At 44.1% G+C, this 22,975-nt stretch overlaps 1 protein-coding gene across 1 annotated transcript in view; it reads right to left on the bottom strand.

Moving 5' to 3' along the window:
* Positions 1 to 22,975, bottom strand: part of LOC119420609 (junctional adhesion molecule 3B) — a 234,475-nt gene that overhangs the window by 15,329 nt on the left and 196,171 nt on the right. Inside the window, exons 2-5 of the mRNA XM_037688025.1 lie at positions 21,030 to 21,098; positions 19,958 to 20,071; positions 6,993 to 7,145; positions 6,282 to 6,484 (exon numbers count right to left, since the gene is read on the bottom strand). Of these exons, the coding sequence (XP_037543953.1) occupies positions 6,282 to 6,484; positions 6,993 to 7,145; positions 19,958 to 20,071; positions 21,030 to 21,098 (539 nt within the window). The remainder of the gene's footprint in view (positions 1 to 6,281; positions 6,485 to 6,992; positions 7,146 to 19,957; positions 20,072 to 21,029; positions 21,099 to 22,975) is intronic.

The following is a 22,975-nucleotide window of genomic DNA, read 5'->3' as shown; positions in this document are numbered from 1 at the left end:
CTACTCTAAATATTTTTAAACATGTCTGTTTGCCATGGAACTGGCAATGGATTCCAGCACCCCAAGGAGTGCCTGATTGAAAGCAGCACTCTGTTCAGCCTCCTGCCTTCGCTGTGCTGCTTCCTCTCTGCGAAGATCTGCTTCCTCTCTCCTCAAGGCCATCTCCTCCCTCCTAATTGCTTTCTCCTGCTTCCTCGCTGCTGCAGCTTGGCGTTGCCTCTCCGCAGCTTCTTCTTGCCTTGCTTTTTTGGCATCCTCACAAATAAAATGGAAGTGTTCCTCTCTCTGCTTCCGGTTCATCTCCTCTTGTTCTGTATGCGCAGAAACAAAGCTCTCTGCTGCACTTGTTGATCTGCGCTTTCTATTGCCTAGGAATAACACACAAGAAAATGGCTGTTAGATGATGAAGTACAGGTAGAGTTTTTAAATAAATTATTTACATTAAAGTTCCTGCTAATTTCAAAAGGTGTTTGTTCACAAGATCAGAAATGATTCTGTTCATAAAGCAGTCTAGTACTTTAATGATAGTAAGCAGGTGGGCATAAATAAACTACATGTAGTCATTTACAACGGTTTGTGCTAATTTAGAAAAAGAACAGAGCATCGTTAATCTGAACAAAAATCACTACACCCTGTATAATTTCAATAATAAACTTCATAAATGAAAGTGTAAGTAATAAATGAATAATTAAATTTAACATTTATACATTACAACTGAATAAACAAGTAGTTTGAATACATGCAAGGTGTTTTACAACAAAAACAAAACAACATTCATATCAACATGATCAATGTGATGTTAAACACGATTGTTGCTTCTTCTTACCTAGTAACGGGTGCTGTTTGGTGCCGCTCTGCTGCGTGTTGCCCGGTGGTGTGGATGTGCCCGGTGGCGTGGATGTGCTTGGAGATGGTGTGGTCGGGAAGAGTCAGAAGCGGGGAGGATTGGACAGTCAAAAGCAGAATCTGGCGAACCTTCATCTTCAGTGGGACTTTCTGCATCAAAATAAGAGTGGAAAAACAGCAACAGAGTGCAGTTAGCAATGATGCTAACTAATGACGACTTAACCGTGCCAGCCTCGTTTGTTCAGAGTACTTTCAGAAAACGCAAAGAAACGGTTGCATGAGGAAAAGGAAATATGCTTAAAGTAAATAAAATACACTCACCATCATCTATAGATTCCAGAAGAGCAGTGGCTGTGTCTAGGCCACTCTCCCTCCCTTTGTTGGCTGGGCGTTTGCCGTAAATGGCATCCATTTGTACAAACCACTTCCAGTTTCTTCTGTTTGCTCCACTCCTACCGTTGTGGTCCTTAATCGTTTTGTAATCGCTTTTTAGTTTTTTAAGCTTTCCTCTGCTTTGGTGTGCGATGGAAGCCCTGCACCACCATCTGCGCAGACACCTCTTGAAAAATCTTTTCATTTCGTTTCGTTCCATCTAGCTCGCTCTGCACTTGTTCATCGGCCAGCAAACAGAGAAATGCCTGAACTTCAGCATTCGACCACGGTTGTGCCATGATTATTTGTTTTACCTTATAAAATATTCCAAAATAAGCTCCTCCGATTACTTGTTGTCTGTTATGCGGGTGAAAAAGAAAATGGCGGATTGTGATTTCTGGTGGAAGACTGAATCTCCGCCCTCCACCAATGAACACGCCCCCTGACCAATCAGTGACCTACAGTGCGCTGATGTCACATCTAGACCCTACAAGAACCAGACCTGGGACCTCAGAGAATTAGGTCCCAAAAATGGGGTGGGTTCCACCGCTAAAGGCATTGTTGATAAAACACGCAATCGGCCACAACTAGTTACATAGGAGTACCAAAGGGCCCCGTGGATAAGGGGCTTAGAGAGAACCAGACAGGACAGGCCCCACAGAACTGCTGAAGTGAGAAGACATTGTGCAGCCATTAGCAGGTTAACAAAACCTTCATTAGGCCCGAGCAGCTAAGCGCTGCGAAGGCCTATTGTAATTGTGCTGTTTATTAGGCCCGAGCAGCTAAGCGCTGCGAAGGCCTATTGTAATTGTGTCGTTTCCTATTATTATTAGGCCCGAGCAGCTAAGCGCTGCGAAGGCCTATTGTAATTGTACTGTTTATTATTATTCTTCTTGGGCCGAAAGAAACGCAAATTTGGAGGCCTTAACATATTCGAAAACTCACCAAACTTTATCAAAACTTGTCCCCCGCGTGAAATTTTTGTACTGTAATGGAACCAAAAGTGGGCGTGGCCAAACTGCTCCATAGCGCCCCCTAACGTGAGATATGACAACTGGTAAGTCATAGAGAGCTGAAATTTGGTACACACATACAACCCACTGAAACATGAAATTAGGCCATTATTTTTTTTTTCCGTCAAAGAGCGCTAATTTGGAGGCCTTAACATATTTGAAAACTCACCATATTTGACCCAAAATTGTCCCCCGCGAGAAATTTGAGGTATTTAATGGAACCAAAAGTGGGCGTGGCCAAACTGCTCCACAGCGCCCCCTAACGTGAGATATGACAACTGGTAAGTCGTAGAGAGCTGAAATTTGGTACACATGTACAACCCACTGAATCATGAAAAAAAGTCTCTTGGAGGTATGCCTTAAACCCAACAGGAAGTCGGCCATTTTGGGTCAAAGGGTCAATTTTGGCCGTTTTTCACTTTTCGTACACGGCGAATTTGAACGAACTCCTCCTAGGAATTCCGCTCAATCGGTTTCAAACTTGCGCCATTTTGCTCAGTAGGCATGGGGGACGAAAAGTTATCAAAACGGTGCAAACCGACGTATGTTGAGGGGGTGAGGCCGGACCTCAAAATTGTGCTTCATGCCAAAAATTTCCAAACGCTACAACTTTCACGTTGAACAACAGAATTGCACCAAATTTGGCATGAGTCATCCCTGTCCCATGCCCGACGATACCCTGAGGTAAAATTTTGACGTCATCAAAGCCCCGCCCCCTCAGAACAGGAAGTGACTTTTTTTGCTTGGAATGCTCCCTCCCTGACACTCTTGACCCAATCAGGATGATCCTGTGTTAGAAGGCAGACAACAAGTTGGTCTGACTTGCTTTGAAGCGCAAAGCATTTCAGCTGGAGGATGTGGGCGTGGCGGCGTGGCGAATTCAGAAGTGACGCCGTTACAATACGTTTGGCTCTAAATTCCACAGATTTGATCCGAGGTTCATCAAAATCACTATGATCGATCAATGCCCACCCCTTGACCAGGAAGTCACGATAATTGCCCAATAGCCTCTCTAGCGCCCCCTAGAATATTTTAAAACCTCAGCCCCAAGCCATTTTTCGACCTATAAATCTGAAACTCGGTGAACATGTGTATCTTCTCAGGACCTATGAAAAAGTCTCTTGGAGCTCCGGTCCAAAACCAACAGGAAGTCGGCCATTTTGGATCAAAGCTTAATTTTTGGGCGTTTTTAACGGCGAATTTTAACGAACTCCTCATAGGGATTTTGAAGGATTGCCTTCAAACTTGGTTAATAGGCCTTTAAGACATTGGAGAGTAAAAGTTATCAAAAGCTTTCGGTTTCATTTTGTTAAAGGGGCGTGGCCAGGCCTCAAAGTTGAGCTTCATGCCATAAAGTTACAAACGCTATAACTTTCACATTGAAAGACCAAAAGGTGCTAAACTTGCCACGACTCATCCCTGTTGGATGTCCCACGATCCAATGTCGTCATATTGTGATGTCATCAAAGCCCCACCCCCTGACAACAGGAAGTCTCTTTTTTTAATTGGAATGCTCCTTCTTTGACACCCTTCACCTAATCAGGATGATCCTGTGTTAGAAGACAGATAAGATGGTCTGACTTGATTTAAACTACAAACAGTTATAGCTGGAGAATGTGGGCGTGGCGCCATGGCGAATTAAAAAGTGACGCCGTTGCAATACGTTTGGCTCTAAATTACACAGATTTGAGCCCAGGTGAACCAAAATCACTATGAACGATCATTATCCACCCCTTGAACAGGGTTCCATGATAAGTGGCCAAGAGCCTCCACAGCGCCACCTACATTCTTCCAACAGTTATATCTCAGTGATACAACATCCGATCTGAACCAGATTTTTAGTGTGTCATTACTGAGAACTGATGGACATATTAGTTTTGTTGTTTAATATTTGACTCAAGTGCGCCACCTAGATTATTTAATCAGTTATAGCTCAGTGATATATCATCCAATCTGCACCAGATTTTGGGTGTGTCATTAGTAAGCACTTAAGGACACATTACTATTGTTTTTTAACTATTGACTCAAGTGCGCCCCCTAGATTATTTAATCAGTTATATCTCAGTTATATATCAGCCGGTCTGCACCAAATTTATGGTGTATTATTATTTAGCCCTGATGGACACATTAGTAATGTTTTTTAACTTTTGACTCTAGAGCGCCCCCTACAATATTCCAACAGGTATATCTCAATGATATATCATCTGATCTGGACCAGATTTTGGGTGCATCATTAGTAAGCAGTTATGGACACATTAGTAGTGTTTTTTAACTTTTGACTCTAGAGCGCCCCCTACAATATTGCAACAGTTATATCTCAATGATATATCATCTGATCTGCACCAGATTTTTGGTGTATTATTATGTAGTCCTGATGGACACATTGGTAATGTTTTTTAACTTTTGACTCTAGAGCGCCCCTTATAATATTCCAAGACTTATATCTCAATGATATATCATCCGATCTGTACCAGATTTTTGTGGCATAATGTGTGACCATGTCTACATACATTGTTATTGTTGTTTAATATTTGACTCAAGTGCGCCCCCTAGATTATTCAAACTGTTATATCTCTGTGATATGTCATCCGATTTGTACCAGATTTTTGCTGCTTGATTAGTGAGCACTTCTGGACACAGTGGTGTTGTTGTTTAATATTTGACTCAAGTGCGCCCCCTACATTATTCAAACAGTTATATCTCAGTGAAAATTTGTTTGATCTGGACCAGATTTTTGGTGTGTGATTAGTGAACACTTATAGACATATGGTATTGGTTATTTACTTTTGACTCAAGTGCGCCCCCTACATTATTACAATAGTTATATATGCAGTCGCAGCTTATGTCAAAAGTTCGGCGAATGCGCACTCCGGAGAAAGGGCGCAGGACGGTAGCGTGAGCGTTCTTGATGGCGTCCGGGAAGAGTCGCTGGAGTTCCCGCGGTCGCCGTAAGGCCACAGCGGCGCTTTGCTGCGAGGGCCTTCAACGCTGCTTGCAGCTTTAATTCAGGTTGGTGTCCTGCTCCAACAGCTTCTGCACTTCTCCTCTAAAAAGTCTGCATCAAATGGCGTCTGATGACAAAATGTCTGATGGACATGAGAGACCCTGTATTTATATTGTAGTAGACTGAAACAATCATGCCCAGATTATCACTTTCTGCTATAAACAGACGCTGAAATTTGTTGTAAGTTAAGATACACAGAGGAATGTCAAGACTATTCATCTATCTGGTTTATTTGTACAGGACCGCAGGGAGCTGGTGTTTATTTCCAGCAGTCACTGGGCCAGAGGTGGTGTACAACCTTGATCAGGTCTCCAGTCCATCACAGAGACACAAACAGACAACCAACCTTTAACACTCACACCTAGAGACAGTTTAGAGTTAATACCTAACATGAACGTTTTTGGTCTGTGGCAGGAAACTGTAGTACCAATGAAAACCCACACATGCAAATTCCAGAGAAAAAGGTTGAGATGGGAACTGTTCTGTAGTGAGGTGACAGCTCCATCCACTGCTCCACTATGCTGCCTTTAGATTATAAAATGGTACGTCTATCACTTGTAGTAAACAGTAATCGTTTTTATTAGAATATGACAGTTTGTTTTTTCCTTGAACACATAAAAATACAATCCCTAAACTATGTTTAGTCTTTTCAACTCATGTACTTGTATTTTATTAAACGTTTAGAAAGAGTAAACATTTCTAATGTTACAATGTAAAATCTATCCCTTCCGGCCCTCAGCCCAGATGGTGGTCAGCAGAGACAGAAGACTTTGTTTTAGAGAAGATAAAAACACTGTATTTTCAGCAGATTACTACTCTGCTGTCACATCATGCTGACAGAAAAGCTCTTAGTCGTGCTGGGAAGTAAGCAAAGATTGAGGAATGTGCAAACCAGGGCAGCAGATTCCTTTTGTGGCTCAAGCTCGAGACCCCCAACCATGTCCCCAAAATATCTGCCACCACCCCTGGGCATCAGGCCACTGTCCCCACTGCCCCGCCCAGGCCACTCGTGTGTTCTTGCCCAACACATGTGCATTCCAACTGACCAGAGCTCCTGTGTCTGCATTGAGCATGTATGAGGAGTTGAAGAATTTCAGGCTGGTCTTGGGGTCATCAGGGATCTCCTCCTTGTTCTTGAACCACTGGTACTGAGACTTTGGGAAGCCCTCATCCTCTACGCAGCTCAGCTCAGCTGACTTCCCAAAAGGCACAGACTTCGGAACATGGCATTTTGGTACCACGGGCTTTACTGTGGTGACAAAGATCATATGATGAGAGTCAGTACTGTTAGTGTTCCTGCAACAAACTATCACTTCCTGCAAGATGCTGCTGGGCTTGTAGTTACAGTATCTCTGAGAAGACTCAAAGACCACTGGACTGACCCCACTGACAAAAGAGTGTTTTTGGAACTGCCAGAAAATGCCACCAAAATACACAGCCCTTGCTTTCTTTAGCACTGCAATTCAGAACAGATGCAGTTTCAGATGTTTCCTCTTATAGCCTGGAACACGCCTATGCAGCTGGGCCGTTCTGGTCAGAACACATCTTCACATTTATGCCAAAGGGTCAGAGCGACCCACAACCTGGTGTCAGGTTACAGCATCCATGGTGGGCTTCACTAAGCAAAGTTAGCCTTTTAAGAGAAACAAATAGCTTATGTTCTGCCTTTCAACATACAGATTTAGATACATTTTATACAATTTTCCCCAAAGGTACTGTATATGAAGTACTGGTAATTCAGAAGTAAATCAGAGTACCTCTTACAACAAGGTCAATCACAATCTCGTCAAATGACTTTTGGTCTTCAGGAGCAGTGACCTCACAGCGATACTTAGCAGTGTCCGATCTCGTTGCATTTGTAATCAGTAACGAGGCAGGCTCTCTGATCACAGCTCTGTCTTCCAAGTCACCTGCCACAAAATAAAACCAAACAAATAAAACTATAAACAACAAAACACCAGAACTGTAAGCAGTTAGAATCTGCATTCCATTAATTGTGTGAATGTTTATGAACCATTCACAATATTGTGGTCCTTTTTTCTTCTGTATATTCTTCCGGCATTGCTCTCATGCCACAATTTTTGTGCTATTTCAACAAATCATAAATCAAAATGTTCAGCTCTTTCAAGACAATCCTGCTATGACTTTTGGTATTGGTTAACTTTAGCTTTTTGAAATATTTAGCTTTTCTGACATTTTTACCTCATAGAAAATGAATTGAGCTCATTTTACATCCTTCAAATCTTTAGAGCTGTTTACAACCTTTCACTTCGCCTTTCACATTTTGTTCTGGTTCAGCTTCCTTGTGCAAAAAAAAAAATCATCTACTGTCAGCTGTTTCTTCTGCTGTTTTTTCAGCTGCTTAGTGTTCCTGTCAGATTTTTTCTAACTACAATATTTTGTGCTTCTTCTAACCTTTTCGTGCTAATTTCAGCTTGTATTTCAGCCCCTTTCAGCTTATTTCTGCAAGTTTCAGCTTTTTCTTCTATTTCAGCTACTATTTAGCTGGGTTTTTTGTGCTAATTTCAGCTTTTTTCAGATAATTTCCACTTTTTTGTGCTCATTTCTGCTTCTTTCAGTCTAATTGAGCAAGCATGCGTTCTTCTGCTAATTTAAGCTTGTTCTAGCCGTTCAGTTACCTTTTTAGCATTTTTAGCTAATTTCAGCTCTTTTCAGATAAATTGAAGTTTTTTGTGGTAAGTTCTGCTACTTCAGTCTAATTAACTTCTTTATGCTAATTTTTATGCTCTTTTCAGCTTTTTTTGGCTAGTTTCAGCCCTTTCTACTATTTCAGCTACTGTTTAGCTGTTTTTCTGCTAAATTTAACTTTTTCAGATAATTCTACATTTTTTAGCTAATTTCGTCTCCTTCCACTCCCTTCTGGTAGTTTAATCTTTAGTAGTTTAGTCTATTTAGTCTATTTAGAATGATTTGTTCAATTAGCTTTGTAGAGATCTAGTAGAGTGCTGTATGAATGGGTAAATGAGGACACAGATTGTAGTGTAAAGCGCTTTGAGTATCTTGAAATAAGATAGAAAGGCGCTGTATATGTACAGTCCGTTTACCATTTACCATTTATTCTTCTTTCTGCCTTTTCAGTTACTGTACTTTTCAGACTATTAAGGCGCACCAGATTATAAGGCTCACTGTTGATTTTAAAGAAAATTTAAAGGAATTTAAATTTAAAGTGCGCCTTATAGTCTGAAAAATACGGTACTTTTCAGCTCTTGTTCTTTCATTTTAGCTACATTTCAGCATGTTTTTAGCAAGTTCTTCAGCAATAAGCATTCACACTGCATTTTTGCAGGAAATTCATTTTCTCTATTGTTTTTAGGAATTCCAAGTTCCCCAACACATATCCACCCTGACTTTGTACCCCAAAGCCCAGCACACCTGCTGACCCACAAGCTGTGAGCTGATGAGTCACAATCTTGATGCCTATTTGTGTCTCCACAATCCTAATAGAGTCTGAAGGTTAGTTTTCCACAGAGGTGTATTTGTGTCCCAAAGATCTCAAATTATGCCACATCATTCTCTTCAAGTTTTGAAGCGCTCAAAATATCTGTTCATCAAATCTGGTTGTTGCGTTTTTATAGCCCCCTCATGGCCAAACTTTGAGGAGTTTTGTGCAGGGCATTTAACTTACAGATTGATGAATTAAAAAACTTCTAAGCTAATGGGAATCATTGCAGAGGGAAGGCCAGAAAACCCAGTTTAAAACGATCAGTCAGTGTTAGTAAAATAAATTTTTTTTTTTTTTAAAAATCAGATGTTTGTCAAAAATCTGAAAAATGTAAACTAAACAAAAGAAATCAGATAACGGATGGTAGAAGCCTAATTTGTCTATGTTGTCAAGTAGACATTGTTAAAGACTAAGAGTAATAAGAGTGCATGTGCAGCGTCAGCCTACACACATTTATTACACACATATAATTTTAACGACTCAAGAAGAAACAGAAAGCCTCTGCAGACATGCTCTGGAGATGACACCTGCTGAATATAAATTTTCAAACTTTGAAAAAATATAGTTAAATGATTCAAAATAGAAAGTATAACCTAATGTTTTTTTTGAATAATGTGCTGTACATTATATGTTGTGTTATATTCACATGATTGAACAGAGAGCTGCTGTGAGTTTTACTGTAATTACTGTGTACAGATTCACATCTGATCATTTTGCTCCTTTACTTTTATCATACCCTGATGCATGCTCAATAATCCAGGTAGAAAAATCCAAAAAGGATTGGATTGGATTTCTCTTATCATCTCTTATCATCATCTGTTGGGAAAATAAGATCATCATAACATCTTCATCTTCTTCTTTCAGCTGTTCCCTCTTCTGGGGTCACAATAGCTCTCTGTCCTCTGTATCGTCTGTCCTCACTCTGTCCTTGCTCTGTCCTCTGCATCGTCTGTCCTCGCTCTGTCCTCTGCATCGTCTGTCCTCACTCTGTCCTCACTCTGTCCTCTGCATCATCAGTCCTCACTCTATCCTCTGCATCGTCTGTCCTCACTGTGTCCTCTGCATCATCTGTCCTCACTCTGTCCTCTGCATTGTCAGACCTCACTCTGTCCTCTGCATTGTCTAACCTCACTCTGTCCTCTGCATCGTCTGACCTCAGTCTGTTCTCACTTTGTTCTCACTCTGTCCTCTGCATCCTATGTCATCACTCTGTCCTCTGCTTCCTTTGTCCTCACTCTGTTTTTTGCATCCTCTGTCCTCTGCATCCTATGTCCTCACTCTGTCCTCACCCTGTCCTCTGCATCCTCTGTCCTCACTCCAACTTCCTCCATGTCCTCTCTAACTGCATCCATATATCTCCTCTTTGTTTTTTTCCTGGCAGCTGCATTTCTATCATCCTTCTACCAATATACCCACTGTCCCTCCTCTGGACATGTCCAAACCACTGTCCCTCCTCTGGACATGTCCAAACCACTGTCCCTCCTCTGGACCTGTCCAAACCACTGTCCCTCTGCTGGATGTGTCCAAACCACTGTCCCTCTGCTGGACATGTCCAAACCACTGTCCCACCTCTGGACATGTCCAAACTACTGTCCCTCCTCTGGCCAAGTCCGTACCACTGTCCCTCTTCTGGACAAGTCCAAACCAATGTCCCACCTCTGGACATGTCCAAACCACTGTCCCTCCTCTGGCCAAGTCCATACCAATGTCCCTCCTCTGGACAAGTCCAAACCACTGTCTTGCCTCTGGACATGTCCAAACCACTGTCCCTCTGCTGGACATGTCCAAACCACTGTCCCACCTCTGGACATATCCAAACCACTGTCCCTCCTCTGGACATGTTCAAACCATCTCAGTGTATCCTTCCTGACTTTATCTCCCAGTTCTTCAACCTGTGATGGACCTCTGATGATCTCATTCCTAATTTTCTCCATTCTTGTCACTCCTAAGGAGAACCTCAACATCTTCATTTCTGCCACAACTCAACAAAACCTACTTAAATGACTCCAAACCCTGTTAATGTCAAAATATGGTTTAAGGTTTGGGAAAGCATGCCTGCAATAAAGATAAAAAAGAACAAACATCTATAGTAGGAATGGGGCCAGCTGCTTTCAAAATATCTTTTTAGAATTAGGTTGGGAAGCCATCAGGACTGAGGCCTTTACCACGTTGTAAATGTTTGACTGCAGCCTCGGGCTTTATAGCAAGTCCCTGAGCAAGACACTTAATTGATCCCTGGACGCATACATAGCTGCCCACTGCTCCACCTGGGTGTATCTCATGTGTGATGGGTTAAATGTAGAGAACTCATTTGGTCATTGTATAGAAACATACAGTGATGACAACACAAAGCACTTTCTTTCTTTCTATAGCTGTGACGGGCAGTCTTATTCCATGCCAGACTCTGATCTATAGCAGGAGAGTTAATGCTGCTGAGGAAGGACATTCGATGTGCAGAAACATGAAAACAATCAGATGAATAACTTGCGAAATGGCAAAAATGTTTTCATATTTTCCAGTGAATTTGATGTTACACAAAGAATCTTTTGGGATGCAGATATTTGTAGCAGTTGACGAGTCAGCGATCTACTTGTCGCATCATCTTGTTCATAAAACTTGAAACTTGAATTGCATAACAGTTTAGTGCTGTAGTGGGATAAAATTATATTCAAGTTTGTTTTTTATGTTTTTAACTGGTTTCAAGTTGCGTATAGAGAATCTAAATACATGAGTTTTATCAGAAATCTTCCTCTGACAAAAGCTTTCATTGTTTCTCACAACAAGGAAGTTGTGACCTTAGAGTTTTCTGAACCTGTAAGAAAAATCACTTTGTTTACAGACAAAGTTAACTAAACTGTTGCATAGGATTAGGTGTGTGTCAAGGCCCTATGGTGGTCTTGCATTAGCAAATTCCATTAGCAAAAATTAATGCATGGTTCAAGACTACAATAGTTATATTTGTAACCTGAAATTGACAAAACCAGCTTACAAATGTAGGTATTGTAAAAAAAAAATAATAATAATAATTTTTTTTTCCTTTGATCTTGTTTTAAAAAATGCTTTGCATCTGGCAGAATTATCTGTAAAAAAAAAAAACCCAAAACAATAGAAATGAGCTTTTAGTTATTTTTCCTGTTGCACTGGACACTCGTACTGAGTTACATACCAAACCATGACTTAGGCGTACTATTACACTCCTAATATACAGGTCCTTCTCAAAAAATAAGCATATTGTGATAAAGGTCATTATTTTCCATAATGTAATGATAAAAATGAAACTTTCATATATTTCAGATTCATTGCACACCAACTGAAATATTTCAGGTCTTTAATTGTTTTAATACTGATGATTATGGCATACAGCTCATGAAAACCCAAAATGCCTGTCCCAAAAAATTAGCATATCATGAAAAGGTTCTCTAAACAAGCTATTAACCTAACCATCTGAATCAACGACGTAACTCTATAAACACCTGCAAAAGATTCCTGAGGCTTTTAAAAACTCCCAGCCTTGTTCATTACTCAAAACCGCAATCATGGGTAAGATTGCCAACCTGACTGCTGTCCAGAAGGCCATCATTGACACCCTCAAGCAAGAGGGTAAGACACAGAAAGAAATTGCTGAACGACTAGGCTGTTCCCAGAGTGCTGTATCAAGGCACCTCAGTGGGAAGTCTGTGGGAAGGGAAAAGTGTGGCAGAAAACGCTGCACAACGAGAAGAGGTGACCGGACCCTGAGGAGGATTGTGGAGAAGGGCCAATTCCAGACCTGGGGGGACCTGCGGAAGCAGTGGACTGAGTCTGGAGTAGAAACATCCAGAGCCACCGTGCACAGGCGTGTGCAGGAAATGGGCTACAGGTGCCGCATTCCCCGGGTCAAGCCACTCTTGAACAAGAGACTGCGTCAGAAGCATCTCGCCTGGGACTGCTGCTCAGTGGTCCAAAGTTATGTTCTCTGATTACAGTAAATTTTGCATTTCCTTTGGAAATCAAGGTCCCAGAGTCTGGAGGAAGAGAGGAGACACATAATTCACATTGCTTGAGGTCCAGTGTCAAGTTTCCACAGTCACTGGGGTGTCATGTCAGCTGCTGGTGTTGGTCCACTGTGTTTTATCCAGGGCAGGGTCAATGCAGCTAGCTATCAGGAGATTTTGGAGCACTTCATGCTTCCATCTGCTGAAAAGCTTTATGGAGATGAAGATTTCATTTTTCAGCATGACCTGGCACCTGCTCACAGTGCCAAAACCACTGGTAAATGGTTTACTGACCATGGTATTACTGTGCTCAATAGGCCTGCCAACTCTCCTGACCTGAACCCCATAGAGAACCTGTGGGATATTGTGAAGAGAAAGTTGAGCGACGCAAGACCCAACACTCTGGATGAGCTTAAGGCCGCTATCGAAGCATCCTGGGCCTCCATAACACCTCAGCAGTGCCACAGGCTGATTGCCTCGATGCCATGCTGCATTGAAGCAGTCATTCATGCAAAAGGATTCCCGACCAAGTATTGAGTGCATAACGTTGGTTACGTACTGTAACCCCAGATTCTATGAATATAGGCGTAGCCCTTTAAGGCTGTCGCTGATGGGTTTATCCCGTTATGCGCAAGCATCGTACTGAAAAAATTAGTCCACGCCCACCTGCTGTGTGGGCCCCACCCGATCCGTATAAATTACGTTAATAGCGGGTAATCTGCTCCCAAATAGCTTATTCTTTTCTTCAGCTATTCAGGAGCCAGTGAGGCCCGACGCTTAAAGGGCTACGCCTATATTCATAGAATCTGGGGTTACAGTACGTAACCAACGTTCTATGTCATATAGGCTTCGCCCTTTAAGGCTGTCGCTGATGGGTTAAGGGCGAAGCGGATGTGGTCCTCGCCTCACTGGGTCCATTCGAACCCAGTAAGAAGCGGAAGCTTGCCCAAAAAACGTCTTGCCACTCAGTTCCCCATGTGCATAATTACGCATCGCGTAATTGTGTGCCATGCACAGACGCATGTTGTGCAACTATGCGTTCTGACAGCATGAATGCCCCGGAAAAACTTTCAACGGGGAAGATATTGAAAAGAGGAGGGGGGGGGGGGCATGAAGCAACTGATTCATGATTGAACAGTATAAACAGATAATATCAATGAACTGATTATTGAACAAATGAACTGATTGGTAACAATAGTCATGAACTGATTAGTGACAATAGAACCGAATCACAGACACAACTTGTGGCTGATAACAACATCTCACACTGTAATGCATGCAGACAGATGTGAGCTTAAACAGAGTTCCATGAGAACAACAATATTCATTCTGTTAGAGCACTAAGGACAGAATGTGTCATGGAACGAGCCGTTACATCACGTAGGTAAAAGCGAATAAATGAGCAGGGTGATGACCATGCAGCCGCAGTGCAAATGTCCTGCATTGACATACCATTATGCAGAGCAGTCGAAGATGCGATACCCCTGGTTGAGTGTGCTTTGAGGTTGACAGGAGGCTCTAGATCTGATGCTCTATAGGCTTCAGAAATGGCCTCACACAGCCAGTGTGACAGGCGCTGGGTGGATAACGGGCGGCCTACGGATGCATCTCTATAATGCACAAACAAATGTTGAGTTTGACGCATTGCAGCTGTGCGCGCTATGTAACACGATAACGCCCGCACCGGACAGAGAAGATGAAAAGATGCTTCTTCTTCTGATCTGTGGGGGGGAGGGAAGAATCCCACCAACGATATCTGTCTCGATTTAAAAGAGCTCGTGATGCTTTAGGCATAAAGGCTGGGTTTGGTCTTAAATCAGCTGAACTACCGTCAGCCTGGATTCTGAGACATGACGGAGCGGCAGAGAGGGCAGATAAATCACTCACCCTCTTAGCGGATGTTAAAGCCAGTAGCAGGGCTGTTTTAAGAGACAGGAATTTAAGTGAAACTTGATCCAGAGGCTCAAAAGGAGCTTTGATCAGGGCTCGCAGGACCAGCGTTAAATCCCACTGTGGAACGAGTGGGCGTGAAACCGGTCTATGTCTTTGTACACCTTTTAAAAACCGCTTCATCAGCGGGTGGTTAAAAGCTGTTCTGTCCCCGAACCCTTCGTGGCAGGAAGAGATGGCTGCAGCGTACGTTTTAATCGTGCTGAACGCCAACTTCCTATCCATCAGCTGTTGAAGAAAGGACAGCACGCCACCTAATGGACATGAGGTGGCCTCCAGACCTTTCTCTGTACACCAGCGCTGAAAAGCCGTCCACTTTGATGTGTACAGAGCTGTGGTAGATGCAGCACGTGAATCTTGAATTGTGCGCACTACCTCCTGAGGGAGACCCATCCTCTCTAAGCGGGACCGCTCAGCGGCCAGACCCACAGGTGCTGGCCTATTTCCGGGTAACTCCTGATCGCTCCTCCTGCTTGAAGGAGAGCATCTTCCCTCCATGGCAGTTTCCACGGGCGACCTGACAACAGACGCTGCAGGACCGGGAACCATGGTGCGTTCACGCGCTCGGGAGCTACCAGGAGAGCTGTCAGTCCCTCCTCCTGAACTCGGTTCAGGAACCGTAAAATCAGAGGAGGAGGAGGGAACGCGTACAGAAGCGTTTTGGGCCACGGGCTGTGGGCAAATGCATCCACCCCCAGCGGTGGATCGTCTCGAGGGCTCAGGGAAAACCATAACTGGCACTGAGCGTTCTCTCGCGTCGCAAACAGGTCCACAGCTGCTTTGCCAAACTTCTGCCACGTCTGAAACATCAGGTCTGGATGGAGGGTCCAGTCCGCGTGACGTGGACCGCCCCTGGACATCACGTCTGCTCCTCTGTTCAGAACGCCGGGTATGTAAACCGCTCTGATGGAAAGCAGATTTTGGTGAGCCCAACACAGTAGCTTCCGCGCAATGTGTAACATCTGGGCTGAACGCACACCCCCCTGGCGGTTTATGTACGCAGCAGTCACCATGTTGTCTGTGTGAATCAACACGTGTTGATTCTGTAGCACGGGAGCAAAATGCTGAATCACATTCAGCACTGTGCGACACTCCAAAACATTGATGTGGGCTGATGTGCGGTGGGGCCACAGCGCCCCTACTGCTTGAGATAGGCATGTCCCCCCCCAACCTGACAGAGACGCGTCCGTGAAGACTGATACGTGTGTCGAGGGTTTGCTGACGGGGACTCCCTCTGACAGAGCCAGGGTGTTTCCCCAGTGTCGGAGGTCTGCTCTCACGGAGGGAGGGACAGTGATCATCCGTCTCTTTTGTTTTACTGGATCCACACGCAGGCGCGTAAACCACCTCTGGAGGCGCCTCATGTGTAACAAACCCAGCGGGACCACTGTGTGAGCTGATGACATCATTCCCAACAGCTTCATGACGGAGACAGCTGTTACCACTTTGCCAGGTCTTACGTGGCGTAATTGGTTTTTTAGAGTGTCGATTCTTGTTTGTGATAAGCGAGCCGTCATGGTAATTGAATTTAATTCCACTCCCAGATAAACAATTGTCTGGGCCGGGAAAATCGAGCTTTTCTTCCAATTTATGGCGAAGCCCAGATTTAGCAGGTGTGATGCCAACACCTGAGCCTGTATCAATGCTTCCTGTCTGGAGTGAGACAGGAGCAGCAGGTCGTCCAGGTAAAACAAAACTCTCATCCCTGCTCTGTGCAGTGGATGCAGGGCTGTCTCCACACACTTTGAGAACGTACGAGGTGCGAGGGAGTACCCGAAAGGCAGCCTGTTGTACTGGTACTTCATCCCTTGAAAGGCGAAACGCAGAAATTTTCTGTGTTTTGGGATGATTGGTATGTGAAAATAAGCATCTTTTAGATCGATGGAAACAAACCAGTCGTTTTTCTGGATGTTGTCCAACAGCTGTCTGTTCGTCAACATGTGAAAAGGTCTGTTCATGATCGCTTTGTTGAAAGCTGACAGATCCAGAATCGGTCTCATCCCTCCGGTCCTTTTGGGGACCAGGAAGTAGCGTGAGTAAAACCCTGTGTTTTCCTCCTCGTTGAGAACTCTTGAGATTACACCTTTTATCAGAAGCTCCTGGACTTCTGCATTTAAGGCTGAGACTTGGTCTGGTGATGATAGGACCGTCTCTATAACTCCTCCGAACGGAGGGGGTTGGGTTGCAAACTGCAGCGTGTAACCCTTGCATAACACTCTGTCCATCCATCTGTCCGGTGAGCATGTTTTTAACCACTCTGCGTGACGTTCGTGGAGTGGACGTGCGTTTAAATGATGTGCCGTGTTTTGAACGGATGTCATCCAAACCTCCGCCTCGACCGCCGTCATGCGTCGCGGAAATGTTTTCCGCGTGACCCAAGGCGAGGCTTTCTCGAAAGGGCTGTTCTGCGCGCGCCCGTGCGCTGTGACTGGATCGCGGACCAACCTTCATGTCCGGGCGGGGCGGTGTGCGCTGAGGCGAGGCGTGTGTCAGCTGGTGACGTCCAGAGGCTGCACGTTTAACGTCGCTGTGCGAACGTTGAGAGGTGGAGGGCGTGACGTCATCAACGCCGTGCTGTCGAAGTGAAGGTTGTGAACTTCGCGGGAGCGCACGTTTCCTCTGGAGGGACGCGCGCCGCTCTCGCTGAGGGCGGGGCCCGTCATTGGATTCATTCAGCTGTCTCACGCTTATGTCGCCGTGAGCTGCTGATCGCAGAGGCGCGATGGATGACGGCTGTTCGCGTTTATTCAGGAAAAACGTGTGTTGTTTTTGCTGAGAGCGGGGACCTCCACCGGACCCGGCCTGCGGTCCCACATTTATCCCGATGTGAGCCGGTGAGCGCCGGGCAGCTGTGCGTGCATCATCGGCACAGTGCCGTTTGGATGGACGCTGCTTGTCTCGCTCGGGTGCGCGTTTAACACCGTTTGAGTGGTGATCGTGCGGTTCTGTTTGACAACAAGATATTTCGCTTACCGTGGTGTCACGTGAGCGTCTGGGCATGTGAAGGAGCGGCGGTGGGTTTAAAAAACCTTTATTTAATGCCACCGGCTCTCTCTGTGTGGAGGATGTGTGTGTAGCGGCTGTGAGCTCATCCGAACTTACAGACTGGCTAAAAACAGGCATTCTGATTTTTGAAAAATCATTTATTTCACTTCCTGTTTCGTTCATACACACATCCCCCGCAGACCGTCATTTCTTAAACCTTCTCCCTCGTGAGCTCTGCGGTTTGTTTGACCCGAGCGCCGTCTGCAGGCGATCTCTGGGGAAACGCTGAAGTGCAGGCTGCCGGGCTGAGGAGGGGTGGTCTCTGGCGGGCGGGGCTGGTGGTGGAGCTGGGCGAGACGAAGCTGCTGCTGCCGTGGAGCGTCGGTGCTTCTGCCTCTGCTCTCGACGATCCTTCCAGCGAGCTGGGGGACGGGATGAGCCGCGCGGCTTGATGAGATGACGTACCGCTTCCGACATCTCCTCCGATTGCTTGGAATTCGCCAGCATGGTCGTCAAGCTGCTTCCGAACAGCGCGTCCGATGAGATGGGGCCCTCCATGAGGTCCTTGTGCAGCTTTTCCGGCAGCAATGGAGAGTGACGGAGCCAGATGGAGCGTTGGATTACCGTCATCCATGAAGCAATCCTCGACAGGCAAACCGTGGAAGCGGCGCACATGTTGAGGACGGCATCTGCCGATTTACACAGGGAGCTCTTTGTCTCCTCCGGCAGGCCTGAGGCCTCCAGCCTCTTCGACATGCTAAATGCTAACAGCGCCACGTTGTTGTTAGCCGCGGCCGCCTGAAAAGCACACTGGTGGGCTCTGTTGGAGAGCGCGGTCGCCACCTGGTCGTGTTTCCCCGGAGGGACGGGACGCTTCTCCAGCCTGGACATCTTCGCTCCGAAGGCTTCCGCGAGGCTTGGCTCAAGGGGGGGTACCGAGGGAAAGCCCCGCTCGGTGAACCCCTCCACTCTGGTGATGGGGGCGTAAGTGGAGACGGGCGCCCTTAACCTACCAGGACCGGCTGCGGCCTCGTTCCAGTACGCTGTCACCGCAGGAAAACGAGGCCAAATGGGATCAGGACGGCGAGCCGGCGTGGAGCCAAACCTTCCCGCAAGATCATCCGATCTGAGCGGGGGGGGTGAGGGGACGGAGAGCCCCTTAACGCTAGCAGCTTCCCGGATAATGGCGGGCAGCTCCGAGAGGAGCGCGCCCACGGCAGGGAGCGATGTGGTCGCTGAGGCGGGAAACCCCGGGGGAGTCGAGCATCCGCTCGGCCTCCCTCTTTCCAACACTGCGCTCCCCGGGAGGGAACGAGCGTCGGGGCTGCTGCTAGCGTCACCGGTCCCAGAGGAATCATCCGATTCACTCCGAGAGCCGGCGTCGTCCAGCGAACAGTCTCCCGCCACGGACAGGCAGTCCTCGATGGTAGCCTTAAACAAGGCCGCTCTCCTCTGTCTTTCCTCCGGTGGAAGCTCGTCACAGAGGCGGCAGGAGGAAGCGCGAGCGACGTGGCGGGGACCCAGGCATCCCTCGCAGGTGTCGTGCCGGTCGAAGCTAAGCAAGTAGCCGGTCTTGCACGAGGGACACAAACGGATGGTGCTGGAGCTGGACATCTCGACGAAAAAGGTCAGTTTATTCTTGTTTTATTATGCTTGCTGAAGAAAAACTGGGAGCAGATTACCCGCTCTTAACGTAATTTATACGGATCGGGTGGGGCCCACACAGCAGGTGGGCGTGGACTAATTTTTTCAGTACGATGCTTGCGCATAACGGGATAAACCCATCAGCGACAGCCTTAAAGGGCGAAGCCTATATGACATAGAACTGAACATGATTATTTGAAGGTTGGCGTTTTTTGTATTAAAAACACCTGTCTTTCATTGGTGGGATGAAATATGCTAATTTTTTGGGACAGGCATTTTGGGTTTTCATGAGCTGTATGCCATAATCATCAGTATTAAAACAATTAAAGACCTGAAATATTTCAGTTGGTGTGCAATGAATCTGAAATATATGAAAGTTTCATTTTTATCATTACATTATGGAAAATAATGACCTTTATCACAATATGCTAATTTTTTGAGAAGGACCTGTAGGCCTTTACTACATTCAAAAATTAAAATTAGCTTTGTAGAAGTCAGTTAATTTCAGTGCCTATAAAAAGTAATCACATATGTTTTATGCTTTTGCTACTGTTGTAAACCATTCATGGTGAGTAAATTGGCTTTCTTTACAAAACAAAATAATGAAACCCCATAAAATTAATTAACATGAAAAACAACAAACAAAAACAAAAAACAATGATAAACAAAACTAACATAAGGTTTGTAATAATCTACAACAACTTACCTGAGATCTTCTTTTCAAAGTAAACGTAACTGGGTCCATCTCTGGTGATTTTCTTCCATTCAATCCTGGGATTTATTGTGGAAATCGACTCAATCAAACACGACAATTCAACCTCTGGAGGAAGAAAAGCAGACAAAAATATTAGCAAACTTGTTTAGAACTGATGAATGTTTTGGGATTTAAAAAAAGTAAAATAAACTAGAGCCCAACCAATATATCAGTAGAGCCAATATTTTAAGCTGATATATACGTTTGAGGACATATTGGTTTCAGTGATGATTATGTGCTGAAATACTTCTAAGAAGCACTTCTAATTTTCACCCCTAACATACTGCAACCAGCTATAATTGTATAATGTATCCAGCAGAGGGTGCATGAAGACTACTCTCAAGTCATGATCGTTCATTTAAGTTTCACTTTCAAGTTCAGCACAGATGAAGTAGTGAGCAACTGTGTAGCATATTTTGCTGAACAGATCATGGCAAGTTTATTGTAACTGATCTGTAAAATTAAAATAAATCAACAAAAAATTCTCTTCAATCCTCCAACCCACTTGTCATTAGCTACCTGTCTCTCAAGTTAGCAAGCTAACATTTAGATAACCTAACATAGGCTACTGCCTTGTAAAACTTTATCCAGAACAATAAATATAACGTAGCGGTAAAATATATCAGTATTAGTAACGTTATCTTTGTTGTCCTCAGTGAAATGATTGTTTGTCTGAAATCTTCTCTGCAACGAAAAATAAACTCTGCTGCAGTCAACACTAATTAGGCCTTCACCATACGTGACTGACTGTTTAAACAATGAACAGGAAGGACGTTTCTTTGTTTAAATTATATTTTTGTAACACACTTGATAACTTTATGGTAAATAGTGGAGGATGGAAAATGTGAATGCATGTTAGGAAGGCTGTTTCAAAACTTCAAGATTCTCGAGGGTGGACAAAACTAAAAAATGTTCAGCCATTTTATCGGTTATCGGCATTAGCCTTACAATCCCAATATCGGTATCGACGACAGTCAATATTTCCATATTGATCAGACTCTAAAAATTAATGATAAGCACTTACTGTCAAACTCATCTGTCCAGGGTGATTCATTATTTGTTTTTAGTACCACTGCTAACACACCAAGGTAACCTGAAAAACAAGAAAAGGAAGGAATGTGAATTTTCCTACTCATATAGAAAATAGCAGTTGGTTATGGTCTTGTTTTATACCCCCTGAAGATGAATGAAGTACATATTCTCAATAAATTTCCCAAACACTGTTTAAAGCAAAAAAAGACCAAATCTACATTAGTGCAAAAATCTGAACATAGAAACATAATTGCTCCTGTTTTACACTGTCCATCTTCCAATTTCTCCAGTTTCAGATAAGCTGGTTAAAGTACTGTGAGTGTGTGTGTGTGCTGTTTCCATGCATAGTGGATAATTGCGCAGGGAGGCATGTGCCCTTTTCAGGGCGAGCTCACCATGCCCGTAGTTGAGCTGCCTGCCTCTCTGTTTCTGGGCCTGATGCTGCTGCCCATGTGAGACTAATGGTGCAAAAACACCCCAGAAAGATCTGAGGAGCAGGGCCTTGGGAGGGGGCACTGCTGATTCATCTTGACAGCCTATGGTCCACAAACAAATCCGTGCACATCATTTCCGCATGACTGTTACCTAAAGAACATGCTCATCAACACTTACATCAGCACAGACCTAACATGATGCTGGAAACCTATTTTTATTCTATTTTCTCCTGAACATTCAAGTGTTTCACACCCAGGATGTTTGGCCACACACAGTCCTTCTACAGCTCAGAGGTTCAGTGTCTATTACTAACATCAAGATTATGATACGCCGCTGCTGGTGGAGATTTTTAAGCATCCAGGATATTGCAGATGCAGAAAGTAAAAAAAAGGCAAATAAAAAATTGAAACACATTTAAAATACTATTCTGCAGTTGAAAACATTATTCTTTTCACCTGGGGAGCTTTCTTAATTCAAAACTAAAACGAGTGGAGTTTCAAGGTTTAATCTGCATGAGATGCTCTATTATGCAGCTAAATTCAGATGGATTAATCTCATTCTTCTTTCTAGAGGGTCAATGGGATCTTTGTTTGATTGGCTCACAAGATGTACATGTGAATTAGAGAAAAATTTTCTGAGCATTGGGTTTACTGCTCCATTGTAAGTTTTAGAAAGCTGAAACATCTTCTGTTTAAAGTTGTTTTATTTCATTTGATGGTTCTCAAATGATCTGTCCTATCTATCCAAAATATGAACATTTAGGTCCACAAAGGAGGTGTAGGTGCACAGCTGAGTCTTGTATAGCTGTCTGTCCTGTTATGAACCATGTGTTTCTGGAGAAGTTGTTGAGTATCTCCAAAATAAAGGGCTGAACATTCCTCTGCAGACACCACACCACTCACTTTGTGTTTGGGGGTTTAATCTTTAGGATGAACCAGTCTGAGAGTCCTGTTAGGTTTGAAATATACTGAGAGGTTGTGTTTAGAGAAAATCCTTCTAAGTTTCTCAAGGCTCTAACATAAGACGACTCAAGCCAGGACCTCTGTTTGATTTCTGAATGGACTGTGGCAGCAAGGGAGTGTCAAAGCTAACCCACCCCTGATGCACTTTTGAACTGCGAAGCAAGGAAGTGAAAGAGTCATAATGGTCAACATGTAAAAAGGAAAGCTAGTGCTGCAGCTCAGTAATGTGATGAACTAATGACAACTAATGACCCCCTGGGATTAATAATCGATCGATCGATCGACCGACCGACCTACCTACCTACCTACCTACCTACCTACCTACCTACCTACCGACCTACCTACCTACCTATCTATATGCACACACACACACACATACATACATATATGTATAGATATATATATACATATACATATATATACATACATTATATATATATATATATACATATATATATACATATATATACATACATTATATATATATTTATATATACATATATACATACATTATATATATATATATATATACATATATACA

The sequence above is a fragment of the Nematolebias whitei genome, chromosome 14, assembly GCF_014905685.2.
Source record: "Nematolebias whitei isolate Nwh7 chromosome 14, NemWhi1, whole genome shotgun sequence".
Taxonomy (NCBI): Eukaryota; Metazoa; Chordata; class Actinopteri; order Cyprinodontiformes; family Rivulidae; genus Nematolebias; species Nematolebias whitei.
The sequence above is the reverse complement of the archived record's forward strand: the minus strand, read 5'-3'. Positions and strand labels throughout refer to the sequence as shown.